Raw genomic sequence first — 11,428 nt, forward strand, 5'->3', positions numbered from 1 at the left:
AAATTCTATAGACACACAAACCTCCTGTTGATGAAAACCACTCTGGAAGATTGCAGAGGTGGATAAAATGATTTGCTCACTCATATTCTGCTTCATATTCGGAGCAGTTTTGGCGGCCGAAGAAGAATCTAGATCTTCCTACATAGTAGCCCAAGAGAACAAGCGTTTACATGGCTATGTTGTAAAGAGAATCGATTCTACGGATGAAATGGCATGCAGTCAAGCTTGTTTAAGGCATTCTTGGTGTACTTCTTCTAACTTTAAAGAGTCCTCAGGCAGTTGTGAACTTAACAAGCACGAGTTTTCAATAACTACAGATGGTGACACCAAGCTCACTGATAATACGGGCACAACGTTTTCAATGTTTCTTAAGGTAAGTCGAAGAGAGGTTTGGCAACAACGTATGCGATGTAAGAACTGCGTTGAAATCAATTTTTAACGAATACACATCTGTTCTGTTGGAAAAACAGTAAAGTTGAGTTTTATTGGGATGCATTTATCAAAAATGGTATCCAAAGCGGGGATGTATGTCTTGTATTGGAGCCAGTCATATTCTGAGTCCTTTTGCTACCAGTCAATCTGCGACAATTTTTTAATGTTAATAACGTCCATGTATTCTTGCCTTCAATTGGTTTACTTGTCTTTTAATTACAGTTAAGAAAAATGCGCAGTGCAATTTAAAAATTCAAGGAGAGTCCGTCAAGCTTGTAATTTATGGAAATTGTATTTTGGTTTCTAAGTTGAAAGTATGTATTGTACAGACATGATTTGCACTTCGCCTTAAAAAGTATCTTGAGAGATCCGTGCGCACTTTAAGGATAACATGAATTTGAACGTTTTGCCCTAAAACATTTGCTGGTGTAAAAAGCTGCAGGAAGTCAATGGAAAACAACATATGCTTACCCAAGAAAAATGTGATTTTCTGCAGGGTTGTCTGATGGCTGGATGCCTCAACAGAGGTTCTTGTTTGTTCGACAAAGAAAAAGAAGCTTTCGCTTGCTCGTGCAATCTGCAATGGAGTGGAGAAAAATGTGAACTAGGTAAATTCTTAGTTTTTTTGTCCCTATAATAAATATACGATAGTGAAAGAGGTGTATTGTTTGAAGCAATTGTCTGTATCTGGTAAATATTTCAGTGGTACAAAAGAAAATATTAAACTGTTGGCAGATTTCCAATTTGATGAACCTTCTACTCTGTGAAAAGTATGTAACATTTGGCGTTTAGTTTTATTAATTTCTTAACCTAGTCAAATGTGGATCGGCCTGGGATTAGGGTCTCTTAAAAGGGAAAAAAGCGAATAATGGTCTGAACAGTCGGCTATATGCTGGTCCCATGTATGGTTGTTGCCATTTTCAATTTTCGGTTTGCCATCTTGTGTTCCATCTTGTAGTCCAGCCAACATCTTCCGCGAGTTTCTCCATCTGATAGACTACCCGGGATGGACTTATTATAATTTGTTTTTATAGACATTGACGAATGCGTAAAAAATACCCACAAGTGCGGTGCCAATGCTTACTGCAATAATACCAAGGGAGGATACAACTGCACTTGTCATCCGGGTTATTATGGAGATAGAAAGAATTGTGAACCAGGTAAGTTGGCAGATACTTGAGAAGTTTCGAAAGAGTGACGAGAGTGATGACGCGGAGAGTGGTGACGAGAGTGATGCACCTTCAAAAATGTTGTTTTGTTCATAAAAGAATTTCTCTTTTCGATGTTCTCGAGGCCTGGTTGCATGGTTAAGTCCTATTTTCCTTCTTAGTAAACGGGACTTCGTTTTGAATAGTAAAGGAAAAAACTGAAACTGGCCTTGTGGTCGGATCAATTTGACCAGCATAAGATTATTCAAGCGCAAAGCTTTTTCAAATTAAGGAGTAAACATTTTACGAATTCAAAAAAGAAAATATTTTTACTTTAAGTAGTTATTAAAAAGATCCTTGGCCATGTTTCTTCTTACTGGTGAATGTAATCCCTACAAAATAAAACAGCTAAGACTTTTTACCGCGGTGACTATAACTCGCACGTTAGCAACTCCATTCATACCTCACTTTCTCTTATTTTGTTACACAGTTTCATCATGCAAAGACCTTTTAAACAAGACGATGTGAGTAAAAGCAACTACCGTAAAATTCCGAAAATAAGCCCCTCCAAATATAAGCCCCCTAAACCGGTAACGCAAAAAACCCTCCGTTAAATCGCCCCTTTAAAGATAAGTCCCCCCGGGGGCTTGTATTTGGAAAATTGCCCTCAAATACAATGTAAAACAAAGCAAAAACGGTAAATTTACTTCCAACTATAAGACTAGCCCGATCGATTTTGAAACGCAAATTTTACGGTACTAATTTTTCGGACCATCAAAATCTCGAAATTTGTCGACTGTCAAGTGAGAATGAGGCTTTGTGGAGGTGGTTGGGGGGGGGGGGGAGGGGTGAAATAAAGAAAAAGAAAACACTTTAATAATGAATAATGCATTCCTTTTGCTTAATTATTCCCCGAAGCCTGGTTGACAAGTATGAGTTTTAATATCCTATTGGCAGTTGTCAAAATGGGGCATCTGCAGGTGACCTGTCTCACACGACTATATCGCGCACTCAGAGCACTGCTCATCGAGTCACTAATGTTTTGAAGTTATCCGGCTGACCAGTGTGTTATTTCATTGTAGTTGGAAATTGGATAGCGTGGTGTTTTCGAACTAGCGGGCTTATTTCGCCTAAGATCGAGAACCTTTGAAGCTAAAAACTGCCAAGCGGTTTCTGCAGATGCTGTGTTTTGTTTTCTCAATATTTTTGTCGAAAATGAACGGACAAATGCAGAGTAAATTGGATAAATAGAATATATTTAATTTCAAAGCGCATGTAGCAGAAAGTTGGTTGTATTAAAGCGCTGACTGTGTTCGCCGTAGTTGTCCGATTACTCATTTTCTTCCAACAATGCTTTGGGTGAGAACAACATTTCAGTTAAGAAGTAGTTTGTCAGCTCTCTTCCGCTATTTGTGCGTGTACGTTCACAAATGTGTTAGCCTATCATTTTAGCATTAAATTTGACCAACATTTTATGGAGCGATTTCTACGGTTACGATTGCCTTCAAACTTGCAGACATAAAACTAGAGAGCTCTGAGGCTTATTTGTTGAAGTTAGGGAAAAATCTGTCGTGGGATTTCGAAGTTATTTTCATTTTTCGTAAAAATGAGGTTTTAAATATATGCCGATACCTCAAACGTTTTTATACCTACAGGAAAATAAATAACATTCTCTTAAAGTTCCATCATTATTTATTAAGGATGCAAAAAAATCGTAGAAATCGGTTGAATCTTTCATTCTGAAAAACGCGAATCAAAAACATAACCGAGAACGGGCCACCTTATACTATAAACGTCAACACTATTATAATAACCTTTCTGCATGTGCGCATACAATTTTCCTTCTTCTGTGCCTTCTTCTCTGGATAGTTGATCTATACAGCAACTTTTGAATCGACACATACTCTCTCAGTCTGAAACTATCAACAATTTCCACCTGTTCATGTTTTTGTTTGGACACCTCAGCCATTTACGAATTTTAGTCATTTACGACCGTAATTCTATCTGTATTTGTGGTAACGTTTGTTTGAGTGATATTTCCCAATTTTTTTCGCAATTTCAGCAGTTTCCTCCTAACCAGCAAAGTCAGCTTTATGAGTTTTCCCTATCTTTGGATTTGACAGAACAGGGCACTTTCAACGCACACGTCAACCAAGCTCAAATTGTTACTCTCTTACACACACACCTCCTGTTGATGAAAACCACTCTGGAAGATTGTAGAGGTGGATAAAATGATTTGTTCACTCATTTTCTGCTTCATATTTGGAGCAGTTTTGGCAGCCGAAGTAGTATAGTACATGGCGGCACCGAAACATATTATATATTCTGGACTTAACCTTAGGAATCCGGTTTGAACCGGTTTTGGGCGGTTTGTCGAGACTTAAAGAGATAGCGCCGCATACTAGTATGCAGATGGTGCGTTCAAACAAAAATAATATAATATATAGTAATAATATGAAGACTAATCGTAAGGAACTTATAAGAAGATTGTTATCTGGGCTTACAGATAGTGAGCTCAAGAATTTAGTACGAGTGAGGGAAGAAGCCCACCCTATTTCTGTTGGAAGGACTCCAATTCCAAAGCCAAGAAGGAATGTACAACAATTAATCCGATATTTTGAGAATAATCCCATCCCACCATATAGACCGATTCCAGCTCCCAGAACAAAGAAACAGCAGCCAATAGCAGTACCACGGACAAAAATTGGTGAGCAACGGATGGCTCTTAAGGGCTTCACTAAATCATATGAGATCGGTTTGAAGACTGATAGAGATGCTTTGGTGCAGCTTCAAAATACGAGACTAGCAATTAGCAGGTTATTTAACACTACACTTAATAATACAAAAGGTTTCAAATTTGTGGAGACGTTAAAAGTAACATTTGTGAAGAGAAAGGATGATGATAATATTTATAAGCCAGCTTATTTCAATAGTAAAGCGCAAATAGTAATTAATCCTAATGATTTTTTATCAAGCTTGCAATTATCACAGCAACAAATATTAAACGGTATTGGTGTTTGGTTGTCTGAGGGCAGTGGTTGAACTGTTAGTAGTATTAATGAACATTATATAAATACAGTAGTGTATGAGCCGATGAGAGGTAATTCCTATATTACTCTACCGGTAAAATTACAGAATTCTGCTAAGGGGCTAATTAATCTTCAAAATAAGCATAATGAATGCTTTCGCTGGTGTCATATACGATATTTAAATCCGCAAGAAAAGGATCCCCAGCGGATCAAAAAGATTGACAGAAAAATGGTCCAGGAATTAAATTACCAAGGAGTGGAATTCCCTGTCGCTGCTAAACATTATGGTAAAATAGAAGAGCAAAATAGCATTAATATTAATGTGTTTGGTTATGAGAATGAGCAATTTTATCCAATTCATGTCTCAAAGCATAAAAACGAGAAAGTATTGAACCTGCTGTTGATTACACAGGGCATAGTTAATTGAGTGGAATGGTTATGAAACCCGTCAGACTCCTTTGTTATATGTTTTTGTGGACCTGAAAGTGCACAACGTTCAAAAGAATTCCTATAATTTTGATTGTATTGACCAATAAAAACGTTGCATTAATTTATTCCGTAACAATTTGCCAACAGAAAACAAAGGATTGTGCACTTTCAGGGTGCTTCCAACATAAACTGCAGCACTGTTGTTTTTATCATTGATATTTGCCGCTTTTCATAACCAGTCTCCTCTAATAACTATGCACAGGGCGAGAAGAAACATTATGTTTTTATTAAGGATTTTAATAAGATGATGTACAATAAGACTAAACACCAACACCGTAAACATTTTTGTACGTTTTATCTCCAGTGTTTTGATTCACCCTCTCCAGAGGGTGAATCAATTATTATCCGGGGGTCAGATGAGAAGATTTATGTAATCTATTATTATATGAAATCATTTAGAGATCCAAACTATGTTGAACGATATGAAGATGTCATTTTTGACCTAGAAACAGCCCTAAATACAACTGTCGCCAATAATGCTCATCAGAAGAAAGATGGCTATAGGTTTGTTGTTGATAACAGCGGAGAGGTTACACCATTTGACTGGTATAATGCTCGCATCAGTCTTGATTTTAAAGTAGTCTAGCTGGCTAATGGAGGTAACATTGCAGTAGCAGATCATAATGGTATTGTGAACGGGTCGTACTCACTGTTGAAACATTTTGATATTAAGCTCAATGGTACGAAAGTGTATGATTGCCAGTGCTCATAAGTAAACCTGGTTGATATGGAAAACGAACACTTCTCTGTGTCCCAAATCACAAACTGGTATTTAATAATTACCGTAAACTCTCCCGGGAGGTCCTCAATAAAGTTTTATACGGGGAAACTCAACCCTGGGTCTAACTATTTGCAGAAAAGGTACTCCTTTAGTATACCATTCCATCTCTTATGGTTGAGGGTTCGAGTGGCTTGTTGCAGGCATTGTATCCCCAGGGGGTACTCAACAAATTTATACGGGGAAGCCCTGCCCCGAGGTCCATGTCCTTACCTTTCCACATACCATGTTTGACAGAAAAGGTACTCCTTTCGTATACCATTCCATCCCTTTTGGCGGTTGAGGGGTGGAGTGGGCTGTTACAGGCATTTTAAAATGAGTTCACCATACAAGGGTCAATGGGAAGAAAGACTGCCTTATCAAAATCAAACTTGCGCGCTATTTTGCAGTTTCTTTTTTTAGTAACAAAATCGTATTAACCTACAGTGATCTGGAATTATTTGAACAGGGTTCATTGTATGCAGTTAGTACGTGATTATGACAAGGAAATAGACAGTGTGAAGCGAGGTGGCCAGTGGTCACCAGTGTCCATAAAGCGGGGCTGACGATATATGAGATTTTCTGACTTGGGAACACAGAAAAGTGTCCGTTTTCCGTATTAACCGTTGTCCGTAATAAAGGGGTTGGAGAAAATACGCGTGAATCAATAAACATGCAAAACTACTGAATATCTGTGTAACATGTTCTGAGTAGTTGTCAAAAACAACCAATCCAAGACTTACAGGTAGCTAGCAGGTAAAATAGGGGTCCTTTTACGTCAGATGAGAAAAACATCATGCCCACCATTTTCGCGGTTTTTCGGTCGCCAAGGCAGTTCCCCTTCCTTCTGATCATCTGCTACGCTGTTTAGCCATCTTCGATGTCCGAATTTAATTCCTACAGAACACTTTATTCAAATAAACTTTATTAAAGTTAGTTGAAGATCAGCACAGCTTGGTATCATAAAGCAAAAATAAATATCAACCTGTGCTGGAGGTGATTTTATATTAGTTTAAAGTACATTTATCGTGTAGTACTAACATAATGGGGAACCTCAGAAATTTAGATTTGACTGAGACTGTACTGAATTCCATTCACTTATTTTTGTAAGAAAAAGCGAACCTTTTTTTTTTACAACCAGTTAAGGTACTTTCCATTTTTTTCTCTCCGACAGTTGGGAGCTGGAACAATTAAAATGAGATTTCATTTTGTACAGGTTGAACGTGAGTCAGTTGGTCACTCTCCTCCTTGACTCCAAACTAGTTTCAGTTCTCTGTCACTTTGGAAATTTTGGATGCGGAGATGGAGGATGGACACCGGTCATGAAGATGGACGGCAACAAGGTGAGACATTTGTGTACGTTTTCCCTTAGTTTGGCGACGAGAGTGGAAAAAAATGTGTCATTAATAATTAAATACATGCAGGTTTGGCGCTGTCAGCGGTAATTTTCAATTACCCTAGCCTGCGAATACAGTCGTTTCTCCTTGCTCCTCGTTGCTAGGGACGTTTCATCAGGAGGAACGCCTGCACCTCAGCGACAGAAATTCCAATACTTATGACGTAAAATTGCAAAATCTGGGGGACCATAACCGCAGCCTCCAAGTTTGAAGCGCCTTCGGCACTCTAACTTTTTTTCTCGTTGGTACATGCTAAGTCCCTGGATCTGAAAGATTTAAGTATTAAGAACACCTTTAAGCTTCTGGAATATCTCGGTCAGTAGCAGTGGTCACCTGCCCTTTCTGTCAGACAATGTGGAGGTTTTCATCAAAACACGGAAGCCTGGTCTCTGTACTTGCAGATACGCGAGAGTTAAAGATAATTATATTCAATTCGGTATTTTTCAATCACATCAATCACCAACTGAATAATTACGGAGTCTGTTTACTTTTTATTCTATCGTTGACCATTAAAGCCATTTCGCCTGCTGTGGCTAATTTCATTTTACAAAGCTGGAGAAACAAGGACGTTGTAGATATTCTTTTCATTGTAATTGACCTTCCATTGCAAATTCGTTTTTTTTTTTCTTCTCCGGGAAGGACGTAGTCTTTAGAAGAAAAAAAAACTTTGAACTTTTCTTTTTAAAGGACAATTTTTCTATTTCTTCCTCCTTTCTGCCACAGCAAACTTTTCTCTACAATTCCACTCTCTGGAGCAACAACGAAACCTTCAACCTTGACGGAGGGAAGACTGGGTTTGACTCACAGGAGACCAAACTTCCCTCCTACTGGAACACGTCCTTCTCCAAGATCTGCCTCGGTATGAAGATCAACAACCAGATCAATTTTATTGTCATTAACAAGCAGGCGAACTCCTTGTACTCTCTGATCGCTGATGGGCAATACCGCAAAACCACACTGGGTCGTGACAAGTGGTTGTCGCTGATTGGTTCAAATGCCTCATTGCAGCGGAACTGTAAAAAGGAAGGTTTCAACGCAAAGTGTACCTTGAGTAGCCGTTCCAAAGCAAGAATCGGTATTCTCGGCAACGATGAAAAGGATTGCCGTGAATGTAACTCCAGATTGGGGTTCGGGAGCGGAGGGAACTACGATAAAACAAATACATGTGGAAATTTGGATAACCACAACGAAAAAAGATTGAGCATCAAGACAATGGGGTATATCCTGGTCCAGTGAGAACAATGCTCCTTTGCATATCTTTGAACGAGTAGTGGGAATATGTTATACACAATCCTTTTAACGAAAACTCATAGTGACGATGATGAGTAGAAGTAAGTTAAGTTATAGACAAACATTATACACGTATAGACCTAACGTTTTTTTTCTGTCGAGGAATGTGAACAGACGACCAATGGGGATCATGTTTGTCATGTTTGACCAAGAATATTATAGAGCGGTGTGTACAAAAGTAAAAGTGTTTGGATTATTTGTCCTTCTATCCCTTGCCATTGACACCTGTGGAATGTAAGAAACGTTTTTAACAACAACTTAAATCTAAACGTTTCTCAATGTATGAAAGCTACTTAAAAACGAAGAAATATATAATAATAAACTAATATAATAAACTTTATTTCTCAAACTGCGATCATATTCAGTGGTTCCACAAAAGACTGAATCAGATTTAAGGCCCTCAACCGGTCTAGGACTGAGACAGTTGCTACATGCAGACAGTCCGTTGGGAAGACCGATGTGCGATGTGTTGAAAGTGATAAAAGAGGCAGTGGCGATTCCCACTAACAAAGAAACGTCCCCTACACTGTTCTAACGGCAATGTAGGTTGTTTAAACTCACCTTCAAATTTTAAAATACCGTATTTCCTCGAATAATAGCCGTCCCTCGATTAATCGCACCCGTCGAATCAATTACCCTTCTTAGACGGAAATATTGAAGACAATCGCCTCCCTCGAATATACACCCAGTCTCCACCTCTCTCGCCATCTTCTCTTTCTCTTATACCCTCCCGGTCAACTTGAAGTGGCGTCTGATCCAGCAGAATGATCAGTGACGCTTCAAGCTCTGACACCGAGGATATTGGCACTGAAAATTAATCAAGGAACCAAATTGCGAACACTTAGAAAGCCCATGTTCAGTTTATATGATGTGATCATTTTTCGATTGAATGGTATAATAAAACAAAGGGACACGACTTCCCAAATTTTAAATAATCGCCTCCCTCGAATAATCGCCCCCGACCATTATTCGAGGAATTATGATAAATGAGGGAGGGTGAAAATTAATTAGACGAGGCAAACGGCTTAATGATACCGCAAAGTAATGCTGTCATCTAAACTAAGTCATCATCATTATACACGGCCAGTATTATCTTGACAGTATTTTTAAAAGATCGTTAGTGTTTCGTCCAGAATTTGAACCCGGGCCTCCCGCTTATTAGCAAATCTGAGCTAACAGGTCGAGAAGTGGTTACATGCATGCATACAAGACAGCGATGGAGGAAAGACGTATGGCGAGCGAGGAGCACCAGACACGCGCGTATCTCACGCTGCTCGCACGAAAAAGGGGAAAAACAAGCACCTGTTCTACAAGCTGATAATAAGGAAACAGGAAGAGGTACTGAGATTTTAGAAAAGAACAGGGACAGGGTGCTTTCTTTATAATGGGCTCGTGTTTGTAGCACCTCTTCACAACCTTTGGAGATTTAGATGGATTCTGACAACAGTAATATAATAAGCGGTATACAAAAATACCACGACGCAGACGTAGTATAGAGTGTTTTTACTAACGTGGCCAGCATCTATGCAAATTTATTAGAACAAAAGAAAGTGTTTGCATAAGAAAAGAGTTCAACTCCCACAGGACTGGTTTTAGGACACCAATATGGCCGCCGTGACGTCATGTGAAAACACTCTATAGTAGTAAGGAGCATAAGCAAAGACGACGGCGACGGCTACGAGAACGCTACTTAAAAAGTGAATTCACTCTGCCTCGAAAGTTTTCGCGCTCATTCCATCTCGTTTAATTCGTTAAATGGTGGCAAATTGTTTTTGGAGTTGAATTCTGAAGGACTGTATCAAAGTTCCGGAAAAGAAAAAAAGAAAGTTGTTGTCTTGTGTCCCCGTCCTCGACAAAACGTGAAATTAGGCACTTTCACGTTATGGTCGTGTAACAAAGTGCAAAACAGTTGGTGTTTTGCCAATCTAAACCTATTGCTTTTTTGCCTTTCTCGTTGCCGTCGCCGTCGTCGTTGCTTAACAGGCTTAAGCTCCCTAATGATGACTGCTTTTGTTTTTGCGTTTTTGTAGATATCAGAAAAAAAGCGTGAAAGTAATCAAGATCTGTAAGGGAACGGGAAGGGGGGGAGGGGGGGGGGAGGGAAGGAGGGGGATCCTGCAGTCTCACATTCCCCCTTCCGAGATTTTTTACGAAAATACCGCATCTCGCCATTTTTTCATCGCTTTTCCAAACCTCCTTGGTTGTTTCCAAAAAAACAATGCTTTAACCCATTCGCTCCTGGAAACTTTGCCGAAAAACGCGTTTTGAAGCTAGTCGAGTGGTTTTCTGGTCACTGTGCTATAAAGAGCTAAAACTTACCACAAACCGGTTTACAGGTCGTACACTTCGCGGCCTTCTGATCCAGATGCAAAATATCAGCTTGCGAAGTTCGGGCATGCGCAGAAAGCAAAATTTAGTTTAAAAGTGACACAGCAGTCTTGACTTTTACTTTTCGCTTTCTCTCCTCCCCTCTGTTTTCGCTTTTCTTGCCTCATTTTTTTTTCTCTTGCTGGACACTTAGTAGGCTTCATTTTGGTGGGAAGAGTTTTTAGGAAAGCTTTTAGGATCTTAGGATTAGGTGAAAGAAAAGGTAGTTGAGCAATGAAACAAGATTTTCATGGAGATTTTCGGGTCAATGTCATGTGGTTTTTTGGTTCTTTCTCCGGTGCCCTTGACTGAATTGTGCTCATTCTGGTATGGTTTGAAAGATCTCTTCACTCTGCACAAGTTAGCGAAGAAAGTTGTCCTTGACCGTTAAAAATGATGACGTCACAAAGGGTAGAAAGGACCTGGATCCGCACAGGCGGTTACAGGCGGTTCAGGGGCGAATGGGTTAAGTAAGAATAATTGTTGCATTAGGCATCAAGTCGTTAACTGGCATGGTAT

General features: G+C 39.3%; 1 protein-coding gene across 1 annotated transcript; it reads left to right on the top strand.

Moving 5' to 3' along the window:
* Nucleotides 1-67: 67 nt before the first annotated feature.
* LOC140944746 (uncharacterized) lies at nucleotides 68-8,488 on the top strand. The gene is made up of 6 exons (XM_073393862.1): nucleotides 68-373; nucleotides 929-1,040; nucleotides 1,467-1,592; nucleotides 2,071-2,104; nucleotides 7,072-7,198; nucleotides 7,976-8,488. The coding sequence occupies exons 1-6, from the start codon at nucleotides 68-70 to the stop codon at nucleotides 8,486-8,488; spliced, it is 1,218 nt and encodes a 405-aa protein (XP_073249963.1).
* The last annotated feature ends 2,940 nt before the right edge of the window (nucleotides 8,489-11,428 follow it).

Source organism: Porites lutea, chromosome 7 (assembly GCF_958299795.1).
Source record: "Porites lutea chromosome 7, jaPorLute2.1, whole genome shotgun sequence".
In the NCBI taxonomy this organism is placed as follows: domain Eukaryota; kingdom Metazoa; phylum Cnidaria; class Anthozoa; order Scleractinia; family Poritidae; genus Porites; species Porites lutea.

Bases quoted from the DNA above. Each gene is read 5' to 3' on its own strand.
- LOC140944746 (XM_073393862.1), top strand. From the start codon at position 68: ATGATTTGCTCACTCATATTCTGCTTCATATTCGGAGCAGTTTTGGCG. The intron at 1,041-1,466 runs GTAAATTCTTAG...TTGTTTTTATAG, and splicing joins TGGAGAAAAATGTGAACTAG to ACATTGACGAATGCGTAAAA. The intron at 7,199-7,975 runs GTGAGACATTTG...TTTCTGCCACAG, and splicing joins TGAAGATGGACGGCAACAAG to CAAACTTTTCTCTACAATTC.